Raw genomic sequence first — 25,652 nt, forward strand, 5'->3', positions numbered from 1 at the left:
AAAAGAAAACTGGGGTAGGGTCCTGGTTTATCCTTTTCAGGCTTTATATTTTCCTGATGCTGCATAGAAGTTGACATTTTATTTTGATTAGTAAATAGTTTTGCTAAATAAATCAAGATTATGTTGCGCTGATAGCTGTCTTTTATCTGTGAATTTTTGTAAAGACTTAAGTCTCCAGAAAGAATTCAAAGGCAGAGAGAAAAATTTTAATGGGAAGATGGGAAAATTTGTGTGACATTTTTGTTCAGACCAAAAAAGATCCTAGTTCAAGATTTTGCAAAAAGAAAATGAAGCTTTCTTTTAACATACAAGCTCTTTTATTGAAAGTATTCACCATATTTTATAATTTTGAGGTGCATGCTTCATATTTTAGCACCTCTGAAGTTGGAATATGTCTTAAAATTATTGATGCACTATTATCGTTTTATTGCCCTTTTTTCACTGTTATATAAAATGGCATATCTCACAGTTAGTGGCATCTTAAGGAAGTATAAAAGTAGTAGGCTTAAAACATCTTCTTTGGGTTACATGGACTCTAGATTTTTTCCCCCCAGTACTGGGGACAGTGGCATTTTACTACTGAGCCTTTTTATTTTTTTATTTTGAGACAGGGTCTCAATGAATTGCTGAGGCTGGCCTCAAACTTCTGATCTTCTTGTGTCAGCCTCCAAAGTAGCTGCAATTACAGGCACTTATTACCACACCTGGTAGACATGTGTTTTTACCGAGAGATCTAATGTTAAATTCATTTCCTCCCAGTTTCTCCTCTTAGAATTATCTCTGTGGCTTAAAGTAACTAGAGACATAAATGGCAGAGAATTTATTATTTTAACACACATCAGCAGGCCCATAATCTCTGGAGGCCACAACTTCATCATCATTCCTTATGGCTGTTGTGTTTAAACTGACCCCAGAAGTAATTAATATGAAAATAAACAGTTTTGAGTCTCCTCTTCTCTCACATAAAGTATTATATTATAAAACTTACCTGGTGGGTTTCAGACTGCATCTTGTATCTACAGCACTAGATCACAGGAGTTGGTTGTAGCTCCTAGCTGTCCAATTGCAATCTGATCACTCTTTAGATATCATAGTGTTGGTGGATGGTGGTGATTCTACCTAAACCAGGTTTTCAGCACTTACAGTCCCAATATGTGATGTTGCATCATGAGGTGGAATATATGTCACCATGCTCCATGCCTCATAAGCAAGAGCACTGGCAGGTATTTTGTTCTCTATGATAATCTTTTCCTGTAGAATTGGTGTCTTAGAACTAGAAAAGAAAATGCCCAGAGCAACACAAAAAGTTCTGATACCTCATGGAGCCAGCACCTTTAAACTTTCTAATATTTTTGCATCTGATCTGCATTTCATTTGACAACAATCTGAGAACCCAAATTTATTGTATGCTTAAAGATATTTCTTTTTTTTAAATTTTTATTTATATTTTTTAGTCATACATGACAGTAGGATGCATTTTGATATATAATACATACATGGAATGTACATACATCAATCATATTGACTATTCTATTCTGCTGTCCTTCCTATCCTCCCTACTCCTCCCCTCCTCTCCCATCCTTTCTCTCTATCCAATCTAATGTGATACACTTTTTTTTTCTTTTTCTCATTACAACATCATATATGTATTCTGTATAACAATGAGGTTCTCCTTCCATCTTCTGTGCAACTCCCCTTCTCCCTCTTTTTCCCTCCCACCTCTCTTCCCTATTTAGTGGTAGTCGTCTTCTCATGCTCTTCCACTCTATCCCATTTTGAGTCACCCCCCTTATATCAGAAAAGACATTCGGCATTTGTTTTTTAGGGATTGGCTAACTTCACTTAGCATAATCTGCTCTAATGCCATCCATCTGCCTGCAAATGCCATGATTTTATTATTTTTTTAGTGCTGAGTAATATTCCATTGTGTATAAGTGACACATTTTTTAATCCATTCATCTATTGAAGGGCATCTAGGTTGGTTCCACATTCTAGCTATTATGAATTGTGCTGCTATAAACGTTGATGTGGCTGTGTCCCTGTAGTATGCTCTTCTTAGGTCTTTTGGGTATAGTCCAAGAAGGGGAATAGCTGGGTCAAATGGTGGTTCCATTCCCAGCTTTCCAAGGAATCTCCATTCTGATTTCCAAATTGGCTGCACCAATTTGCAGTCCCACCAGCAATATATGAGTGTACCTCCCCCCCACCATCCTTGCCAGCACTTATTGTTGTTTGGCTTCCTAATGGCTGCCATTCTTATTGAAGTGAGATGGTATCTTAGAGTAGTTTTAATTTGCATTTCTCTGATTGCTAGAGATGGTGAGCATTTTTTTATGTATTTGTTGATTGATTATATGTCCTCTTCTGAGAAGTTTCTGTTCAAGTCCTTGGCCCATTTGTTGATTGGGTTATTTGCTTTTTTTGTTGTTTAACTTTTTGAGTTCTTTGTATACTCTAGAGATTAGAGCTCTATCTGATGTTTGAGGGGTAAAAATTTGTTCCCAGGATGTAGGCTCTCTATTCACCTCACATACTATTTCTCTTGCTGAGAAAAAACTTTTTAGTTTGAATTCGTCCCAGTTGTTTGATTCTTGGTTTTAACTCTTGTGCTATAGGTGTCTTATTAAGAAATTTGGGGCCTGCCCCCACGTGATGAAGATTAGGACCAACTTTATCTTCTATTAGATGCAGAGACTTTGATCTGATTCCTAGCTCCTTGATCCATTTTGAGTTGACTTTTGTGCATGGTGAGAGAAAGGGATTCAATTTCATTTTGTTGCATATGGATTTCCAGTTCTCCCAGCACCATTTGTTGAATTATTTTGAAACCCTAAACTCTAATAAAATAGAGGATAGTGAAGGCATCGATAAATTCCTTAAGGCATATGAGCTACCCAGATTGAGTCAGGGTGATATATAAACAACCTAAACAGACCAATATCAATTGAGGAAATAGAAGAAGCCATCAAAAGACTACCAACTAAAAAAAGCCCAGGACCGGATGGATATACACAGAGTTTTACAAGAACTTTAAAGAAGAACTAATACCAATACTCACTCTACAACCTATTTCAGGAGATAGAAAAAGAGGGAGTACTTCCAAATTCATTCTATGAGGCCAATATCACCCTGATTCCCAAACCAGATAAAGACACCTCAAAGAAAGAAAACTACAGACCAATATCCCTAATGAACCTAGATGCAAAAAACCTCAATAAAATTCTGGCAAATCAGATACAAAAACATAGTGCACCAAGACCAAGTGGGATTCATCCCTGGGATGCAAGGCTGGTTCAGTATACAGAAATCAATAAATGTAATTCACCACATCAATAGACTTAAAGATAAGAACCATATGATCATCTCGATAGATGCTGAAAAAGCATTCGACAAAATACAGCATCCCTTTATGTTAAAACTCTAGAAAAATTAGGGATAACAGGAAATTACCTCAAAATAGTAAAAGCTATATATGCTAAGCCTCAGGCCAGTATCATTCTAAATGGAGAAAAATTGAAGGCATTTCCTTTAAAATCTGGAACAAGACAGGGATGCCCTTTCTCACCACTTCTATTCAACATAGTTCTTGAAACACTAGCAATTAGACAGATGAAAGAAATTAAAGGCATAAGTATAGGAAAAGAAGAACTGAACTTAGCACTATTTGCTGATGACATGATCCTATATCTAGCAGACCCCAAAAATTCAACCAAGAAACTTCTAGAACTAGTAAATGAATTCAGCAAAGTGGCAGGATATAAAATCAATACCAATAAATAGAAGGCATTCCTGTATATCAGTGACAAATTCTCTGAAATGGAAATGAGCACAACTACTCCATTCACAATATCCTCAAAAAAATAAAATACCTGGGAATCAACTTAACAAAAGAGGTGAAAGAGCTATACAATGAAAACTACAGAACCCTGAAGAAAGAAATAGAAGAAGACCTTAGAAGATGGAAGGATTTACCTTGCTCATGGATTGGTAGAATTAATATTATTAAGATGGTCATACTACCAAAAGCACTTTACAGATTCAATGCAATTCCCATCAAAATCCCAATGACATTCCTTGCAGAAATAGAAAAAGCAATCATGAAATTCATCTGGAAAAACAAGAGACCCAGAATAGCTAAAGTAATTCTAAGCAGGAAGAGTGAAATTGGTGGTATCGTGACTCCAGATTTTAAACTATACTATAGAGCAATAGTAACAAAAACAGCATGGTACTGGCACCAAAACAGGCTAGTAGACCAATGGTACAAAATAGAGGACACAGAGACAAATCCACAAAATTACAACTATCTTATATTAGACAAAGGTGCTAAAACGATGCAGTGGAGAAAGGATAGCATCTTAAAGAGATTTCTTAACTGCTTTCCTTTCCTGTAGATTAAAGGATAAAAATCCTACTTACTATCACAATCATCAAGATAAGTTCACATGTTCCCTTTTGGTTCCCAACTTTGAGATGAACTTGGAGGCCTCTTTTTATCCTTAGCATAATTCTTTTCTAGCTGCTGTTATTGACAATAGTGACCATTTTTAATACTATTGTACTTCAATGATTGCAGCTTCATAGCTAGACTTTAGTATTCATTAAAAGCAACAAACAAGTTAAAAAATATTTAGAAATTTATATTAAATAAAGGCATTTGTTTATGATTTCTTTGGAGATTAGAGGTGGCAGGAGAAAGGTGTTTGCCTTATGAGGCCCTTATGGAAAAAAATACATTTTCACATCAGTTAGTATGAAGGAACACTCTTGATGTGGTCTGAGATGATTATAATGATACATTTAGAGTAAATATTCTTTTTTTTTTAATGACTAGATTCTTAGAACTAGTTGATCTTGCTGTCCCCTTGTACAATATTGTTTTTCCCTTTTGTGAGTAACCTTATTACAAAAAAAAAAAAACTTGAAAGTTTCAAATCAGTTCAGGTTAGATTATTTGATGTTAATAATATCAGGCTCTAGTGCCTGTCAGAGTAGCATCATCATTTAATTTTGCTACCTATCCACCCAATTTTAGCACCAGAGAATAATTATAAGAGGACAATTTTAAGTGGCAAATATGGCAAGTTTGTATTGTTACAGAGTTCATTTAAAATGATAGGAAAAATGAGAGGGTTTCATGTTCCTATCTAGAAACCATTCTGCTCTTTTTTTTTTTTTCCTTATGAAGTGGGCCAGATGGAGAATATATCTCCAGGACAGATCATTGATGAGCCTATCCGTCCAGTCAACATTCCCAGGAAAGAAAAAGATTTCCAAGGAATGCTGGAATACAAGAAGGAAGATGAGCAAAAGCTTGTTAAGAACCTGATTCTAGGTAAGTATTCTCTACATGGGATAAAAGCTCTTTCTAGTATGAGTGGCAGTGGTGGGAAGACTAATCAATCATTTTTAAGTATTCAACACTGAAGTTTCTTTAGTCATAATTACATGCTGTACATTGCAGTGCTGCTACAGCATCTTGATTACCCTATGCTTTGTTAGTCAAACTGCAGGGACAAGTGCTTAGGACCTAACTGTAGGGATCTCTTGAGGCCCGGCCTTCTCAGTCCTATGGGCACATTAGAATCACCAACAAACTTTAGAAAAGTATTGATGGTCCCTCTAACTTAAGCCAATTAAATTAAAATCTGTAGGAAATAGAGCCTGGCCATGTCTAGTACTTTTAAAATAGCCTCTCAAGGGATTCTTACAGTTGAATACCTATAGGCCTTTTAGGTTTCTGAATTTCTGTTTTTCCTTACTTCCCTGGAAAGTTTTATATCTAAATATGTTGAGGACAACAGTTTAGTAATAAAGAAGAAACAAAAGAATTAAGATAAAGATTCCAGTAAAGGAAGGACAGGGTAGGACAAATGAGAAGGGAGTCCAGAAGCATTATAGAGGGCATCAGGCCTTGGGTGTGAGCCTTCTGGCTCTGTGAGAAGACAGTTCAGGGGCTGGTGGTAAACAAGGAAAGAGTACACACACCCATGAGTTGTGAACTGAAAAAACTTAAAACTGCTCTGTCAGCATTTGTACAGCATTCTACCACCCAAGTGCCAGGGTGACAGCAGTGTGATTGGCAGTTATATTTGATTTAACATTCTTCAGGTTCATGGCATTAAACTCAGAACTATATATAGGTACAGAGGTACTTCAGTTTCAACATGATCTTCATTTAGAAAAAATGTTCAAGAGGTCATTGTTTGGGGGGTATAAAAAAGAATAAAGAATGAAGGAAGGTGTGTTGTTTTATATAAAATTTGTCAGGAAACATTTTTTGATAAGTTAATCTTTGGACAGAGGCTAAAGGAAGTAAGAGAGCTGATATCTGAGTAAAGAACCTTAGAGGCAGAAAAAAATAGTAAGTTTATAGGCCTTGGGGTGGGAGCAGGCCAGGTATATTCAGCCAACAGTAAGGAAATGCATTTGACTGAAGCAGGTAATCCAGGGCTTGGGAAGAGGAACAGGGCCAGATCATGTGGACTACATGAGGATTTCAGATTTTATAAATGGGTGAGATGAGAAACTGCCTGGAGGATTCTTGAACAAGAGTTAGATAATCTTACCTATATTTTTAAAAAGAAATACTGTAGTTGATATATAGAAAATATACTGTGGGGCAAAGGGTGCACCAAGGAGACCAGGTAAGAATCTCTTATGGCAAATCGAGAAGAGATAATGGTGGTCTAGCTAGTTACTGTAATACCTAGTTACTGTAGTGCAAAGGAGTTTGGACTCTGGGTATATTTTTTAGGGAGAGCCAGCAGGATCCATTGGTGGATTAGGTATGTATTATGAGAAAAGAAAGGAGCCAAAGAGATGAGGAGGTTTATAACCTGAGATACTGGAAGATTGGAGCTGCCATTTCCAAACACTGAAAGATCAGGTTTATCAGAGAACCAGGAGCTTGGTTTGGGAGAGGTTCAGTTTGACATATCTAAGGAGAGATATCAAGAAGGCAGTTGATACATAAGACTGGAGTTCAAGGGAAGAGTCAGGGCAGGACATATAAATATTAGATAGACATGTCCCCACTCTCAAGAATTTCTCCTCTTAACGATTTGTTAAAATACTCTTTTTAGCTGGACATGATGGCTCATGCCTATAATCCCAGCAATTTGGGAATCTGAGGCAGGGGGATTGAAAGTTCAAGGCGAGCCCCTGCAATGTAGCAAGACCCCACCCCCAACTCCCTTCCACCAAGCAACTTAGCAAGACCCCATCTCAAAATAGGAAATTAAAAGTACTGGGGTCATAGCTCAGTGGTAAAGTGACCCTGGGTTCAATTCCCAATATAAAAAAAATTTTTTTTAAATCTGATTTACCCTGATTGATTGAACTTTATATGACTGTGCTTTTATATCTGGCAAAGCATGCTTTACAGAGACTTTCAATGTAGTATAATTTTACATTTTTTTTTTCATTTTACAGAACTAAAACCACGGGGTGTAGCAGTCAATTTGATTCCAGGGCTACCAGCATATATTCTGTTTATGTGCGTTCGACATGCTGATTACCTGAATGATGATCAGAAAGTAAGGTCATTACTAACGTCAACAATTAACAGCATCAAAAAAGTATTGAAGGTGAGCTCAAGTTCAACAAAATTCTCATGATGAATGTTCATGATGACAGTCTATGCAGACATGCTTTTTCTTCCATGGACTTGGGCAAAGTTGCTAGTTCTTTTCCAGTGTTAACTAAAAACTTGCAGTTTAGGAAACATTCTTCCTTGCAGCCTCTCTATATACTTTCTTTTAGAACATGACTTGCCAAAGGCCAATGTCTCGGCTTGGCACCAGAATCACGAGCCACCACACACCTTTGTAGGTTCAAACAGCAATTCTTTATTCCCGCTCTCACACCACCTCCACACAGGTCCAGGGGCAATCGCGTTCTGCCGTCTCCCGCACAATCCACCTACTCCACGAGGCTATCTCCAAATCCCATTTTAATCTCACGAGAACTCAACGGGAACAAGCAGCAGAAACACCCTAATTCCAGCAATAATCTTCAACCTCTAACTTCCCTAAAACCCATTATCTTAAACTGGCAACGCCTTAAACTCAAGGAACCGGTTACTTCCTCAAACCTGATCAGCTCTAAACCCGGATCCGCCTTGGTCCTTGAGCAAGGTCACCTTATTAAAGCATGCATGCAATGTTCCATCAAATGTCCTCTAAGCAGCATGGGGTATGCTTGGCAAGGAAATTTTGATGCGTCATTCCTACTTGGTAATGGCCCTCAGCAATGACTCAAATTGGATATGTAGCAAAATTAATTTGATATAATTGCATTTATTTGGGGAGTAAATTTAATCTCTTCATGGACAGAAATAGTCTGTTTTAAGATTATACTTGGAACTAAATTAAAAATATTCAGTGGAGAAGGGATAGGTAGGTAGGTAGGTAGGTAGGTAGATAGATAGATAGATAGATAGATAGATAGATAGATAGGATAATGCTAATGTTAAAATGGACGTTCAATAATACATGGCTTGTTCATATAAAAACAAGTCTGATAAAGCATTAAAATATTTTCTTCCAACTTTTGTACCCATTATTCTCCAACTCACCCCATAATTCTTCTTGTTACCTAAAATGCCTGCTTCCATGTGAAAAGCAACATAAGATGCTAATCAGAGAAGACAGACTTGGAAGAGGCAGCAGCATTATATAACCAAGCAGAAAGCCCTACATAACTCAGTAATCTCTGAGTCACCTTGCATAATCCTTCTCTTGACTGTAGAGAAACAACGATCATCATACTTAGTTTTAACTTAGTGTTTCTGTGAGGAATTGATATAATGTGCTCCAGGTGCTTTGCCTTCTGATTATCTAACTTAATGAGGATGAAGATAAATAAGTAGTTAACAGTGGATTCTCTCAACTCTTAAGATGCCTTTCTTGAACTTTAATTGTGGTACAATATATATATATATACATATAAACAAAAAATTTACCATATTAACCATTTATAAGTGTATAGTTATGTGGCAGTAAGTGTATTCACAGTGTGTACAACCATCAACAGCATCCATTTGTAGAACTGTCTCATCTTCCCCAACTAAAACTCTGCACCCATTAAACACTAACTCTCTGTTCCTCTCCACCCCGCACCCCCTGGTCATGAACTTCTGAAAAATTCTGGTTCTTAGTCTCTATTCTGCAGATATTCTATGAATATCCACTGAAATGTGGAGTTTCTGAAGACTTAACTTTTAAAAACTGATTGATGTTTTCTGAATATTACTCATTTAATTTTTTACATATTGGTGCTATATTGCACTTCGACTACAAGTTTTGCCACTTAAGTTAACTCCTAATTAGACAAAAGCAAAGTTTTCCCTCAACCTTGCAAGAAGGCATTTATTTATTGTGCCACGTTGTTTAAAGATTAGAAAGGAGTGGGTGCTAGAACAAAATATCCTTTTGATGCCATTTAAAATTGTGGTACATGTGTCTCACATCTGGTTTTGATTTTAGCAACTGTTTTTTTCACATGGGCTCTGAAGCAGCATAACTAGCCAAGGACATATGGAGAATCCATACAGTTTTTAGCTCTTAGATCATTTATTTCTAGTAAATCAAAATCTGCAAGTGTAATTGCATTCATCTTGTCTTCTCTGTGAGACAGTCAGATAATATTGATTTATTATTTAGTTTTGACCAAACATGATATTTTCACCTAAAAATATTGTTTTTGGCAAGCTAGATCTAGTAACTTCTTGAGTACAGAATTAGCATTCAATTATAAATTTTTTAAGTTTCCAAAGAACAAATGGTTTCTTATTTTGAAGTATTGAATATAGGATATTTGATGTTAATGAAAATAAAAGTCCCCTTTAGTGTTCATGCTGAAAGAAATGGTATATATTGAGTTAATTTTTTTAAAAGTAGCTTAGCAAAGACTGCAGCCCAGTAATGAGAAAAAATGCTGAATTATTTCTGTAATGAAGTCTTCTCAAGTTTTAACCAATTGCATCTGGTAATTCTCCACTCCCAGTAGAGAGTGAGGATTCTGGTAATTCTTTGGTATAGGTGCAGTTACACGCTTTATCTTGAGGTTGTTCCAAGGATCTCTGCAGTTTTACTTGTCTAAATATCAGCAGAGACAACCTAGACAAGAGCTTCGGTGTCCCTGTTCCACCAGTCAACCTGAGGCCAGCTTTGCTCTTGAATCTGTACTGATGGTCTTTCTCAGCTCAGCCCAGAGCCTTTATTAGCAGCAGTTGTCATGCAGGTTTTTTGCAAGACTTAAAATAGTTTTTGGTCAAACCTTCACTCAAGCCATAAGATGATTTTTTGTGTTTGGGAGTATCATAAAATTTTATGCACTTTTGGTACTCTTCCTAATATTGGAAGATTATTGTAGCTAGCTAGATCTTTCAGATATTTACCTTATGGTAAATTGAAGACCAGAACCTAATAGTCCTGTCTCAGCTAAAAAGACAAATTATGATTTCCATCCTCTGAGATTTCTTTCTTAAAGTCTTTTCAGAAAAATATTCTCCAAAAAGTTAAGGGTTTTAGTTTGTTTTGCACTTGATTGAGGAAATACTTTTATTACGTAAAGAAATGATTCAGTCTGGGGTTGTGGCTCAGTGCTCATCTTGCATGTGTTAGGCACTGAGTTCAATCCTCAACACCACATAAAAATGAATAAATAAAATAAAGGTATTAAAAAAAAGAAGAAATGCTTCTATGAGAAATCTGTCTTTCCCTGTGATATATCCTACTCCAAGTACACTTTTACTACATAAAGCTACAACCAAAGACCAAAGGCAGGTGTTCTCATATAACTTTTAAGAACCTAGGTTTTGAGATATAGTAGAAAAGTTATTAGAATTTAACATTTTTAAAAAAGAACTTTTAATTAAAAGCATAGCTATTTAGTGCTGGACAGCTGTCCCAGGTAAACTATTATTTTTTCTGTGTATCATTTTCTGGAAAAAGGTATAGGCAAATATTGATAGTTCTGTGACTTTCCATATCCAAACTAGTATTTAATGGTTTTGTTTGTAGAGTTATAGAACTTCTGAGTATGGCTACTCCTCAGCCCCTGAAAAACACCCAGACTCTTTTTCAGGCACAGTGACTCTCTTTTCCTTCCTTGCACTCTTTCCCATCCCTGGTAAAGAGCCAACCAGCTTCACCCTCTCTGTAATGCGCAGTGCAGGATTTTTCCCACCATTTCCCTGGTTCACTGCTCAGACATTTTATTTTATTCTTGAAAAGATTTTTTAGCTAAGTTGGGTGAGTGCTTCAGACTCTTTTTCATATTCTTTTTTTTTGAATCAAATTCATATTCTTGATCATAAAATTTGTCATTCTCTTTTGTGCCTTTAGTTTTTTCTGATTTTTTTTTCCTTAACCCCAAGGGAAGTGAGTTCAAATCAGCTGTGAGTTGAATTTTTTACTGCATAAAAGAATACTAACATCGACTAAATGGGAATACTTTTTCTAATAGCAAGAAAAGTAACAAACAGCCAATGAACCTATGGTTTATATTCTGCTAGCAATGATGTAAGGCTGCAATGTGATTTATTTATTTTTGTAATAGTTCATGATGATAACTAAGAGAAATAGGCCTTCTGGTGTCTGTTCAATTTTTTTCAGTTGTTATTTCTGTAAGGAAAAGACAAATTTAGACTTATTCTCTTTTTCAGAAAAGAGGTGATGATTTTGAAACTGTCTCCTTCTGGCTCTCTAACACATGCCGATTTTTGCACTGTTTGAAGCAGTACAGTGGAGAAGAGGTGAGAAAATCTTGCTTATAAAACCAGCATGCTATTCTTTCTTATTGTTTTTAAGGAAAAATTTTAAAGTGAAAAATATTTAAACATATGTTAATTCCAAAACTCAAATTCAAAGATGGCTTGCGAATTCATCTTTTTGTTTAATGTTCATTACCTACCAAACAGTGAATTGAGGAATGACATCGTTTCTTCACTGTTAGAGTTTAAATTATGAGAAAGCACAGCAAAAATAAAATAAACCTCAATGAATATTATCATAAATGAATCTTTTTGCCAGTACATTGAAGCGAACTGTCAAGAGCTAATATTGGAATACTGAATTATTTAGAAATTTGTCAGTTTTGGCTTGCTACTGGTGATTGGGGACAAAATATAATCTAAGATAATGTGTATTTTGTTTTTTGTTTGTTTGTTGTATAGGTATTGAACCCATCGTGCTTTACCACTGAACTACATCCTTAGCCTTTCTTATTTTTTATTTTGAGATAGGATTTCATTAGGTTGCCTAGGCCTCCATTAATTACTGGGACTAGCCTTGAACTCCCAATCCTCCTGCCTCCACCTCCCAATCACTGGGATTATAGGCATGTGCCACCATGCCCTGCTCTCATGTGTCTTTTGATCTGTATAAAAATCTATATTACTTTTGTTTGTACTGATGTGTTCTTTAGATGTTTGATAAACTTCAAAATATCTTAAAATTATGTAAAATAATAATTTTTATTAATAATTAATATTATCTCTTTATTATATTAATATATATTTATATATAAATACATTTTATTATTTAGTATATATCTGACAGCACTCAGTATATTTATGTTATTTAATTTTTATAACATATTTGCATGGTAGGAATCAAAAACCCAGTTTTACAGATGAAAAAAACTGAAATATTGCCTAAGTCTGGGATTCTGGGACAGCCTACCTCTTCAAGCCTGTACCCCTAGCCCACTGTCCTCTACACCTCCCCATCCTTTGCAGAAGGGCAGGCAGAAAAACTGACCAGTAACACCCAGAGGCAAAGGACTGTCCTCAAAAATGATGGCAAATATAAAGATGAGCAAGACACCTGAGAACATGGAACTGACATAAGAATCCCCCAGAAAGTGCTGGACATGTTGATGCATGCCTGTAATTCCAGCAGCTCGGAGGTGAGACAGGAGGATCACAAGTTCAAAGCCAGCCTTAGCAATTTAGCAAGGCCCTAAGCAACTCAGTGAGACCCTACTTCTAAATAAAAAAATATACAAAATAGGGCTGGAGATATGGCTCAGTGGTTGAGTACCCCTGAGTTTAATCCCCAGTACCCACCTCCAGAAAGGCCATTAACTATGACCTGTCCATCCCCTCTTTTAGACCATGTCCTTAAATTACTTATCGGAAGGTAGATACTTGACTAAGGGCAGAATCCATCAAGTAAACAATTGCTTTTATTAAGCAATATCAAGTGAGCAGCATGTTCGGATGCAAAAATAACTGCAAAAACGACCTGCTTGTATAATTAACAGCTACCACCAAAACATTTCATTCTAATCTCTGACTAAAAATAATGTGGATACCATGAAATATAATGAAAGGAAAATTTTTGTTATTTACCAGTCTCTGTAGAAATTGGTCCATTTCAAGATTATAGAGGCCCTATGGGTGTAGTGTTTATGAATAGGACTGTATTTAGTGAGCTGAAGTTAAGAAATTAGTACTTTAAGATAATTTAGTGTTTAGCAGTAAACCTGCTATTTCATAAATGAAACCTCATTCATTTTTTTTTTAGTTAAATTCTCCCACTTATTTCATTGACATTGCTATTAGAATGGCTTAAATGCTGGGTTGCCAAATGTATCTATTATTCAAAAGCTTGTAAGAAGTGGAAGGAAGAAATGATAAAAACAAACAAGCACATACCAGCAATTGAATGATTATCCTGGAATTTTTGTGTGGGATAAATGGAAACCCTTGGGAGAGAGAAGAAAGAGCATAAAGATGCTCACCAAACTGGAGATAGTGAGGCAGACAGAAGAGATGCTTGACCTCATGTGTATCATTAACTTTTCTTTATGACTCTAGGGCTTCATGAAGCATAATACCTCTCGCCAAAATGAACACTGCCTCACCAATTTTGACCTGGCTGAGTATCGACAGGTGCTGAGTGACTTGGCCATTCAGATTTACCAACAGCTTGTACGGGTATTAGAGAACATCCTTCAACCAATGATTGGTAAGGCCAGACATCACTGAACATCACAGTCTATCTCATCAATAAGTGACTGCCAGTGGCACATATTTCAGGGCATAAATTAATGTGGAGAACATAAACAGCCCTAAAATTATCTGAGGAATCCCGGAACTCCAGCCATGGCTACCTGGCATACCACAGAAATTCATTTTTCCACATGATCAAAACAGCAGATCTGGATCCCATTCTTAATGTGTAATGCTTTTCTCTTCTTATTGTCATATTCCTTATAACCGGAAATAGACCTTATCTCTTGTTCAGTTTTCTATAATGCTTCAAACTTTGGACTATGGCACTACTGCACAGGGCTTCCTAGGGGCCCTCACCTAAAAACAAGGAGGCTGGGGAAGGTTTGAACTTTGCCTAATAATCTACAGTGAAATGACTGAGAAGGTACTATGTCAACAAGAACATGACCCATAGGTTTGTCTCAGACACTCCAAGCTGAGTTGTACATCTGGACATTTTAACGGCAATTTGGCTTACGGTGGTTTCTCAGCTGAGTTGCTTGTGTGTGTGTGTGTGTGTGTGTGTGTGTGTGTGTGTGTGTGTGTGTGTGATATATGCTTATGTATATTCAGCTCAATGTGTGATTCCATGTACCTCTCTTTATCAATGTGTACTCATTCTGGGTGTTTATATATTGTACTATCTGTGTTTCTTTGGAATGTGTAGCAGGTAGGAACAGAATTTAGAAGTCAAGCTACTAGTTTTGAATGCATTTAAAGTTTAAAATTTTTTTTCAAGTTACCAACACTGTTATCTTCATGCAGATTATCAGCAGACTCTTAAGGCTACTTCTAGCTACCTACTCTTTCTTTCTCCACCCATGTGTTTTTTCATATTTCCACAATTTTTTTTTATTTCCCTTCTAAGAACTCATAGTATTCTATTGTTTTTTGTAGGCCCACAATTAACCAGAGACTAAAAGGTTAAGGAAGCCATGACAGATGGCAGTTGTTTTTTCTATTGTCTACTAAAAGGTCAACCTGGCCAAAATAAAGGAGGTAACAGACACAAAGGTCAGCTTTAGCAAATCTTCTAGTTTTGCTTGTTTGTATTGGTTGGCTGAACAAGAAGTTTGCCTCTAAGATGTCCCACTCTAAATAACTGCTTCCATCTCCCAGGCATTTAATAGCAGTGAGCCCCCCCCCAAAAAAAATTGTCAGGGTGAGTTTCTGAGAAGCTGAGTTTAGCACAAAGAGGTAAAAATAAACCAGGAATGATCTTTGCTTTCAAGTGGTTACTGGACAGGGAGTGGACATCTCAGAAGTATCCTAAGGGAGGCATCAGCCAGATGCTCTGAGAGCGCAGTAGGGGAACAGCATGCCACAAACCAAAAGACTAAGTCCTGGAATGCTGAAGCTAGCTCAAGGTCTCATTGCTATTGTGGGAAACCCAGGCCAAGGAAGGACCCAGCTCTCCAGTTCCACTCAAACTGCCTCTCCCAGGTCTCCTCCAAGATTATTTCTAAGTGTTACATTTTTCTTACTGTTTTATTGCCTCTGAGACTCAAATATGAAGAATGCTTATTTTTTTATTAGTTCATTATAGATATATGTAATATTGTGGTTCATTTTTCATTATTATACAAGCATAGAATATAATTTGCTCCAATTCAGTCCTTAGTACCTCCCCATTACCTCTCCTCCTTCCTCTCTGTCTCTCTGTCCCTTCCCTCTACAGTACTGATCTTTCCTTTTAAACTAGTGCATTGTGGATATGCATAAATGTGAAATTCACTGGTATATTCATATGTGTTCATAGAAAAGTTTGATCAGATTCATTCCACCATTCTTTCCTTTTCCTGTCTCTCATCCCTCCCTCCCTCTATTTCACTGATCTATCTTCTATTTTCATGGGATTCACACCCCTTTACTTTATCTTTTCTTCCCCCTTATTTTGGTCTAGCTTTCCCATATGAGAGAAAACATTCAAAACTTGACTTTCTGAGTCTGGCTTATTTCAGTTAGCATTGACGATCTCCAGTTCTATCCATTTACCAGCAAATGCCATAATTTCATTCTTCTTTATGGCTAAGTGAAGTACCATTGTGAATATATAGCACATTTTTTTATCCATTTGTCTGTTGACAAACACCTGGGCTGGTTGGATATTGTGAATTGTGCCGCTATAAACATTGATATTGTTGCATCCCCTATAGCTTGCTGATTTTAGATCCTTTGGGTAAATACTGAGGGGTCAGATAGTTGGGTCATATGGAGGTTCCATTTCTAGTTTTTGAGGAAATTCCATACTTCTTTTCTGAATGGTTTACTAATTTGCAATCCTTCCAATAATATTGGTGAGTACTCCCCACATCTTCACCAACATTTATTATTATTTGTATTCTTAATAATTTCCAAGAAATGCTTATCTTAACACTAACCTCTCAAAAACCCACCCAAGATGCCATAGCTTCTCCTATCATAAGGCTACTACTTCTTACTTTAGAAACTACATCATTAAGGATACTTACTTTATTTTATTTTGAATTTTAAAGTATTTTGATATTTATTTTCATTTTCAATGTTAAATTTGAATGCATGTAAAAATATATATAGGTTTCATCAATATGTACTCATATTTACAAAATATATATTCATAGGACTCATAATTTACTCTTCCTTCTTTCAGGTCTTGTATGTTTATGTATGTTTTCACACATAATTTCAAATATACATTCTTATTAATATTCATATTTCCTCATATTAATCTTAATTCTATAACACTAACCCTAGCTCAAGACAAAATTTGATATTACCCTTTCCATACCTCTCTATCTAAACCTAATGTGACTTAAATCCATGTACACAAATATGAATTTTAAAGTGTATTTTGACTTGTTTTTTATTTTTTTAATTTATTCTAATTTGGTATATATGACAGCAGAATGCATTTCAATTCATAGTACACATATAGAACACAATTTTTCATGTCTCTGGTTGTACACAAAGTAGAGTCACATCATTCATGTTTTCATACATGTACTTAAAGTAATCATGTCCATCTCATTACACCATCTTTCCGACCCTCCTGCCCCCTCTCATCCCCTCCCTCCATTTTGGCCTATCTAAAGTTCCTCCATTCTCCCATACTCACCCCACCATTCCCATTATGGGTCAGCATCCCCCATCAGATAAAACATTTGGTATTTGGTATTTGGTTTTTGGGGATTGGCTTACTTCACTTTGCATGATATTCTCCAACTCCATCCTTTTACCTGCAAATGCCATGATTTTATTCTTTTTAATTCCTGAATAGTATTCCATTGTGTATATACCACAGTTTCTTTATCCACTTATCTACTGAAGGGCATCTAGGTTGGTTCCACAGTTTAGCTATTGTGAATTGTGCTGCTATAAACACTGATGTGGCTGCATCACTATGTATGCTGTTTTTAAGTCCTTTGAGTCTAAACCGAGGACTAGGATAGCTGAGTCAAATGGTGGTTCCATTCCAAGTTTTCAAAGAAAGCTCCATACTGCTTTCCATATTGGTTGCACCAATTTGCAGTCCCACCAGCAATATATGAGTGTACCTTTTTCCCCACATCTTCACCGACACTTATTGTTGTTTGTATTCTTAATAGCTGCCATTCTGAGTGGAGTGAGATGAAATCTTAGAGTAGTTTTGATTTGCATTTCTCTAATTGCTAGAGATGTTGAACATTTTTTCATATATTTGGTGATTGATTGTATATCATCTTCTAAGAAGTGTCTGTTCAGCTCCGTGGCCCATTTATTGATTGCATTATTTGTTTGTTAAGATTTTTGAGTTCTTATATATCCTGGAGATTAGTGCTCTATCTGATATGTGTGTGGTAAAAATTTGCTCCCATTCTGTAGGCTCTCTATTCACCTCAATAATTATTACTTTTGCTGAGAAGAAGCTTTTTAGTTTGAATCCATTCCATTTATTGATTCTTGATTTTATTTCTTGCAATATAAGAGTCTCATTAAGGAAGTTGGGGCCTAATCTGACATAATGAAGATTTAGGCCTACTTTTTCTTCTATTAGTTGCAGGTTCTCTGGTTTAATTCTTAGGTTCTTGATCCACTTTGAGTTGAGTTCTGTGCATAGTGAGATATAGGGTTTTATTTCATTTTGTTGCTTATGAATTTCCAATTTTCCTAGCACCATTTGTTGAAGAAACTGTTTTTTCTCCAATATATGTTTTTGACACCTTTGTCTAATATGAGATTACTGCAATTATGTGGGTTTGTCTCTATGTCCTCTATTCTGTACCATTGGTCTGCAAGTGTATCTTGATGCCAGTACCATGCCATTTTTGTTTCTATTGTTCTATAGTATAGTTTAAGGTCTGGTACAATGATGCCACCTGTTTAACTCTTGCTAAGGATTGCTTTAGCTCTTCTGGGTCTCTTGTCTTTCCAGATGAATTTCATGACTACTTTTTCTATTTCTATGAGAAATGTCATTTGCATTTTGATTGGAATTGCATTAAATCTGTATAGTGCTTTTAGTAATATGGTCATTTTGACAATATTAATTCTGCCTATCCAAAAACAAGGGAGTTCTTTCTTTAATTTCTTTCTTTAGCACTCTGTAGTTTTCATTGTAAAGGTCTTTCACCTCTTTTTTGATTCCCAAGTTTTTTTTGTTTTGTTTTGTTTTGTTTTTGAGGCTATTGTAAATGGGGTAATTTTCCTAGTTTCTCTTTCAGAGGTTTTGTCACCAGTGTACAGAAATTCCTTTGGTTTAGGGGTGTTGATTTTATATCCTGCTACTGTGCTGAATTCATTTATTATTTCTATAGGTTTTTTGGTGGAATTTTTTGAATCATCTAGGTATAGAATCATATTGTCAGCAAATAGTTTAATTTATTTCGTCTGTCAAATTGCTCTGGCTGGAGTTTCAAGAACTATGTTAAATAGAAGGGGTGAAAAGGGGCATCCCTGTCTTGTTTTTAGAGGGAATGCTTTCAGTTTTTCTCCATTTAGAGTGATGTTGGCCTGGTGCTTAGCATAGATAGCTTTTACAATGTAGAGATATGTTCCTGTTATCCCTAGTTTTTTTTTAGTGTTTTGAACATGAAGGGATGCTGTATTTTGTCGAATGTTTTTTTCTGCATCTATTGAGATGATCATATGATTCTTAATTTTATTTAAGTCTATTGATATGATGGATTACATTTATTGATTTCTGTATGTTGAACCAACCTTGCATCCGTGGGATGAACCTCACTTGATTGTGATGCACTATCTTTTTGATATTTTTTTTATTCGATTTGACAGAATTTTATTGAGAATTTTTACATCTATGTTCATTAGAGATATTGGTCTGAAGTTTTCTTTCTTTGATGTGTCTTTGTCTGGTTTTGGAATCAGGGCGATAGTGGGCTCATAGAATGAGTTTGGAGGTATTTCCTCTTTTTCTATTTCATGAAATAATTTGAGGAGTATTGGTATTAGTTCTTCTTTGAAGGTTTGTAGAACTCAGCTGTGTATCAATCTGGTCCTGGACTTTTCTTGGTTTATAGGCTTCTGATGGCATCTTTTATTTCATTGCTTGCAACCGATCTGTTTAACTTGTGTAAATCATTCTGATTCCATTTGGACAAATCATATAACTCTAGAAATTTGTTAATGCCTTCAATATTTTCTATTTTATTGAAGTACAAGTTTTTTAAATAATTTCTAATTATCTTCTATATTTCTGTTGTGTCTGTCATGATATTTCCTTTTTCATCATAGATGTTAGTAATTTGAGTTTTCTCTTTCCTTCTTTTTGTTAGCTTGTCTAAGGGTTTATCAATTTTACTTATTTCTTCAAAGAATCAACTTTTTGTTCATTTTTTCAAAGAACCAACTTTTAATTTTGTCAATTTTTTCAATTGTTTCTTTTGTTTCAATTTCATTGATTACAGCTCTGATTTTAATTATTTCCTGTCTTCTATTGCTTTTGGTGTTGATTTGTTTTTCTTTTTCTAGGGCTTTGAGATGTAATGTTAGGTCATTTATTTGTTGACTTTTTCTTCTTTTAAGAAATGAACTCCATACAATGAACTTTCTTCTTACTACTACCTTCATAATGTTCCAGAGATTTCATATGTTGTATCAGTGTTCTCATTTACCTCTAAGAATTTTTTAATCTCCTCTTTGATGTCTTTTGCAACCCATTATTCATTCAATAGCTTATTAGTTAGTGTCCAGGTATTGGAGTAGCTTCTATTTTTTATTTTATCATTGATTTATAATTTCATTCCATTATGATCTGATAGGATTCATGGTAGTATCTATATTTTTTTATATGTTAAGAGTTGCTTTGTGGCTTAATATATGGTTTGTTTAGAGAAGGATCCATGTGCTGCTGAGAAGAAAGTATATTCACTTGTTGATGGATGAAATATTCTATATATGTCTATAAGGTCTAAATTATTGATTGTATTACTGAGTTCTATAGTTTCTTTGTTTAACTTTTGTTTGGAAGATCTATCCAGTGGTGAAAGAGGTGTGTTAAAGTCACCCAGAATTATTGTATTGTGGTCTATTTGACTCTTGAACTTGAGAAGAATTTGTTTGATGAACTTAGATCCTCCATTGTTTGGGGCTTATATATTTATAATAGTTATTTATATCTTATTGATGTATGGTTCCCTTAAGCAGTAAAGAAGTGCCCTCTTTATCCTTTTTGACTAACTTTGGCTTGAAATCTACTTTATTTGATATGAGGATGGAAACCCCCACTTGTTTCCACAGTCCATGTAAATGGTATGATTTTTCCCAACCTTTCACCTTCAGTCTGTGTATGTCTTTTCCTATGTGATGAGTCTCTTGAAGACAGCATTTTGTTTTTTGTTTTATAAATTCAATCTGCCAGTAGGTATCTTTTGATTGGTGAGTTTGGCCATGAACACTAAGGGGTTATTATTGAGACATGATTTGTATTACGGGTCATATTTGTTTATTTTTGGTATTTACTTTGACTTGGGTCTCCTTTGATTGGTATTTCCTTTAGAGTAATATCTCCCTTTGCTGATTTTCATTATTGTTTTTCATTTCCTCTTCATGGAATATTTTGCTAAGGATGTTCTGTAGTGCAGGCTTTCAACTTGTAACTTTTGTTTCTCATGGAAGGTTTTTAGTTCACTATCAAATCTGAAGCTTAATTTTGCTGGATATATGATTCTTGGTTGGCATCCATTTTCTTTCAGAGCTTGGTATATGTTGTTCCAGGATCTTCTAGCTTTCAGAGTCTGGCTTGAAAAATCTGCAGATATCCTAATTGGTTTCTCCCATATGTAATCTGATTCCTTTCTCTTGTGACTTTTATTTATTTTTTTTATATTTATTTTTTTTTAGTTTTCGGCGGACACAACATCTTTCTTTGTGTGTGGTGCTGAGGATCGAACCCGGGCCGCACGCATGCCAGATGAGCATGCTAGCGCTTGAGCCACATCCCCAGCCCCTCTCTTGTGACTTTTAAAATTCTCTCCTTGGACTGAGGTTGTGGCTCTGTGGTGGAGCGCTTGCCTAGCACTTGTGAGGCCCTGGGATCGATCCTCAGCACCACATAAAATAAATAAAATAAAGGTATTGTGTCCAACTACAACTAAAAAAATAAAATATATATATATATATAAAATAAAATTCTCTCCTTATTCTGTATGTTAGGCATTTTCATTATAATGTGCCCTGATGTGGATCTTTTGTGATTTTGTACATTTGGTATCCTGTAAGCCTCTTGTATTTGATTTTCCAATTCATTCTTCATGTTTGGAAAATTTTCTGATATTATTTCATGGAATAGATTGTTCATTCCTTTGGCTTATAACTATATGTCTTCCTCTATCCCAATAATTCTTAAATTTGGTCTTTTTATACTATCCTGTAATTCTTGAATGTTCTGCTCATGGTTTCTTATCATCTTCACTGTGTGATCAACATTCTTTTCAATATTATATATTTTATCTTTATTGTCTGAAGTCTTGTCTTCCAAGTAGACTAATCTGTTGGTGATGATTTCTGTTGAGCCTTTAATTTGGTTTATTGTTTCTTTCATTTCAAAGTTTCTGGGTTGTTTTTTTCAGAACTTCTATCTCTTTATTGAAGTAATCTTTTGCTTCCTGTATTTGCTTATGTAGCTCTTTATGGAAAGGATCTTTTGCTGCCTTTTTTTGCTCTCTTATATCATCCTTTATTTCACAGAACATTTTAATTATGTACATCATGAACTCCTTCTCTGTCACTTCTTCTACTGTGCTGGCCATGGATTCTAATATGTAATATCTTGGTTTGTTTTGGGCACTTTCTCCCCTTGGTTTTTCATTTTGTTCATGTGTTTTCCCTTCTAGCACAGCGGATCCTGGGTGTTATAGTTTTTACCCTATAAGTTTATAGTGCCCCTGTGGGGTTCCAAAACCTCTCCTTTAAGGGGGAGAACAATGTGAACAGATCCCAATACAAACAATATACAACCTTAAACCAAATAGTAGCTATAAAGATGTTTACAGTTTTGTCACATTATAAAGAAATAGTAAGTTCAATTATTGTCTACATATACACAGAAGATTTGCAAAAGGGTCTACAGTTTCTGGTGGTGGACAAAGAACCTGGAGTAAAGTATAGGATGAAATGTTGAGGGAGTAGGAAGTGAAGAAATAGAGTTATTATATATTACAAAGTGTGAAAGAGGAATCTAAAGAAGTTGATTAATATCAGGAGAAGAGAGAGAAAGTGATTTAGGGGAGACAAGTAAGTGGGAAGACAGTAAAGTACAAAACAAACAAACATAAATATTAAGAAAAATAAAAAATGAAAAAATTGGAGACAAATAATATACAACACCATTGTAATATACTATTCAGACATCCCAGTCCTCATTGGCCTAATTCATGAAAAGTATTTGTTTTCACAAATGTTGGTGATGTGAGGGCAGGAAAAGAGAGAATGCGAGAAAAAAAAATATATCAAAGGAAGATGCAAGGATTGTTTTTGTTGGAGATCAGTATCTTTTCTGCTTCTCTTCTCATCCAATAGGTGGGGTTGTCTGTTTGCTGGTATGTCCACCCTCAGGATGGTGAAGGTTATTGGGTGGAAGCATTGGTCTTGGGGCATAGCTCCTAGAGGTGGGGTATAGCAATTGCTGGTCCCTGATGGGAGACTGCACCCCAGGGATCTCCAACATGTGATGTGGGCACCTGGTTTTATCTCTTATATCGCCTGTAGGCCTTGCAATTCCTGATCTCTAATTTAGTCTCTAAACTGTATCTCGCTCGCCCGCTCCCTTTCTGCATCCCAGTGGGGAACCTTTCTCTCTGGAGGTCTTGTAGGCTGCGTTCTGAGGGCTGTGCACCTGTCTTGGAGAGATGTTTTATATTGGGCAGTTCAGGACCCAGTTTTGTGAGCTATGGACCAGTCGCATAGCCACAAGCACTGTGCCAAGTTAGGGGTTGGGGGGAGGGGTTGGGGGAGAGGGCAGGAGTTGGGGACTTTCGGTACCTTGATATTGCTTCTAAGCCCCAGCCAGTGTTCCAAGCTGGGAGTTGTCCCAAATAAAGATGGCAACAAAGGTATCTGAAGATGGAGGCTTTCAGGGATGGGCTCTCAGGTCAGGTGAGGCCCAGTGGTGGTGTTAAGAGATGCAGCTCTGTGGCATGCAGTGTTGTGGATGGCGGCTGTCTCCGGACCCAGTATGGAGTCCCCAGGTGCAGGCTACCACCTATAGAGGACTATGTCAGTTGTTGCAGTGCCCTAAGATGGAGGCAACTGGGGAGCCCCATGTTGGTAGATGGGGGTCCATATGGGAGGGGCAGCTGGAGTTCCTGCACATGGGCTGTGACAGGGTGTCCTGCGTGGGAGTTGTGACTGAGATTCCTGCTTAGGTGCGTGGCCAGGAGTCCTGAACGGGTGCTAATGCCGGTGATCCTACTCAGGCACTGGGAGGTCAGGCGTGGACAAGTGGCCAGGAGTCCTGTGCTGAGGCCTGGAGACATGTGCAGGCACCACGGCCATGATTCCTGCATGGGAACATCTGTCAGGGGTCCTGTAAACACTCACAGAGAAATAGTATTCCCACTACTTGAATCCCAGATCCCAGAGTGACACAGAATGCAGCCTCCCTCTAGTCTTTCATCTTGGATCCCTTTATTTTTTTTTAAATATTTTTTAGTTGTGAATGGACCTTTTTATTTATTTATTTATTTATTTATTTATATGTGGTGCTGAAGATTGAACCCAGGGCCTCACATGCTAGACAAGTGCTATACCACTGAGTCATAACCCAGCCCCAAGAGTATTTACTTTTATGGTAAATTTGCATTTAAGAATTATTCCTTCATTTAAATTTAAAATCCAGAAGCCCTTTCCTTGAAGTCCCTTTTCTCTCTTTTTTTTTTTATAATTTTAATTTTTGCAGTACGGAATCATTCAACCCAGGACCTCAAACATGCTTGGCAAGTGCTTTACCACTGAGTTATATAAACCCTTTTTTTCTTTCCACACCCCCCTCTTTTTTTTTTTTTTTTTGACAGTGCCTTGCTGTGTTGCTGAGGCAGGTCTCAAATTGTGATACTTTTGCCTCAGTCTCCCAGTTAGCTAGGATTATAGGTGTACGCAACTATGCTTGGCTTCCTTTTCTCTCTATTTGGATTGTCAGATAATTTTCCCAAATTGAATGTGTAAGTGCATGTGCACATAACATATTTGTGCACATGAAACATGTTGCCTTTCAGAACTTCTAATAATTGAAATACTCCTACAGTCTCAGGTATGCTGGAGCATGAAACAATTCAGGGTGTGTCCGGGGTGAAGCCCACGGGGCTAAGAAAGCGAACCTCCAGTATTGCGGATGAAGGCACCTACACACTGGACTCCATCCTCCGACAGCTCAACTCATTCCACTCAGTCATGTGTCAGCACGGCATGGACCCAGAACTGATCAAGCAGGTGGTCAAGCAGATGTTTTACATTGTGGGGGCCATCACCCTGAACAACCTCCTCCTGCGTAAGGACATGTGCTCCTGGAGTAAAGGCATGCAGATCAGGTGAGCAAGTGGCAGCACCTATGACAGCTTCTTTTTGCTGCCCAACTGACCTGTCAGGGTGGGGGACACTGATGACTTGTTTCCAGTTCATGCATCTGATTTGGTTGCCACGTAGCCAAGCAGCAAGGGACTTTCTCTTGCCTGGCAGTTACTGCTCCTTGTCAGTGCCTTGCCAGCACATTCTTCTCATTGCTTGATGGGAAACACCTTGCTCCACTGTGAAGCTAACTTGTTTGAAGACATAGAGAGATGATGAAAAAATACACAAAGATGAGGTAGCTGCTTCCTCTCCTTTTGTGTGTGTTTTAATTATGCAATAAGAAAACACTATAGTGAAGATTTCTAATGCTCTTGGAAATATATTTTGGAAAAATACCCTTTGTACCTAAGGCAACAAAAACAGACGTAATAGATCTTTTACTAACACTTGAAATATACCCCCCATATTTTAATAAAAGGTATACTCAATTTTATACCCAACTACTCTTCAGCATATGCTCGTTATTGTAATAGACCTGATATTTTTTGCAAATAATTATTTTTAAATGGCCAAAATATTCACTGAGAGGAAGAAAAAGAATTTTTCTTTCAAAAATATTTAGTAACTCTCTCTCAAGAAACTTCAGTGTTTGTTTTCAGTTTTCCAC

The 25,652-nt window shown here is 36.5% G+C and overlaps 1 protein-coding gene across 3 annotated transcripts in view; it reads left to right on the forward strand.

Moving 5' to 3' along the window:
* The window catches only part of Myo5a (myosin VA), a 228,574-nt gene that overhangs the window by 193,074 nt on the left and 9,848 nt on the right, over positions 1–25,652 (forward strand). For all 3 annotated transcript variants that reach the window (XM_078049598.1, XM_078049596.1, XM_078049597.1), the window contains 5 exons: positions 5,189–5,335; positions 7,435–7,589; positions 11,672–11,761; positions 13,829–13,979; positions 24,723–25,005. In XM_078049598.1, the coding sequence (XP_077905724.1) occupies positions 5,189–5,335; positions 7,435–7,589; positions 11,672–11,761; positions 13,829–13,979; positions 24,723–25,005 (826 nt within the window). The remainder of the gene's footprint in view (positions 1–5,188; positions 5,336–7,434; positions 7,590–11,671; positions 11,762–13,828; positions 13,980–24,722; positions 25,006–25,652) is intronic.

Source organism: Ictidomys tridecemlineatus, chromosome 5, assembly GCF_052094955.1.
Source record: "Ictidomys tridecemlineatus isolate mIctTri1 chromosome 5, mIctTri1.hap1, whole genome shotgun sequence".
Lineage (NCBI taxonomy): Eukaryota > Metazoa > Chordata > Mammalia > Rodentia > Sciuridae > Ictidomys > Ictidomys tridecemlineatus.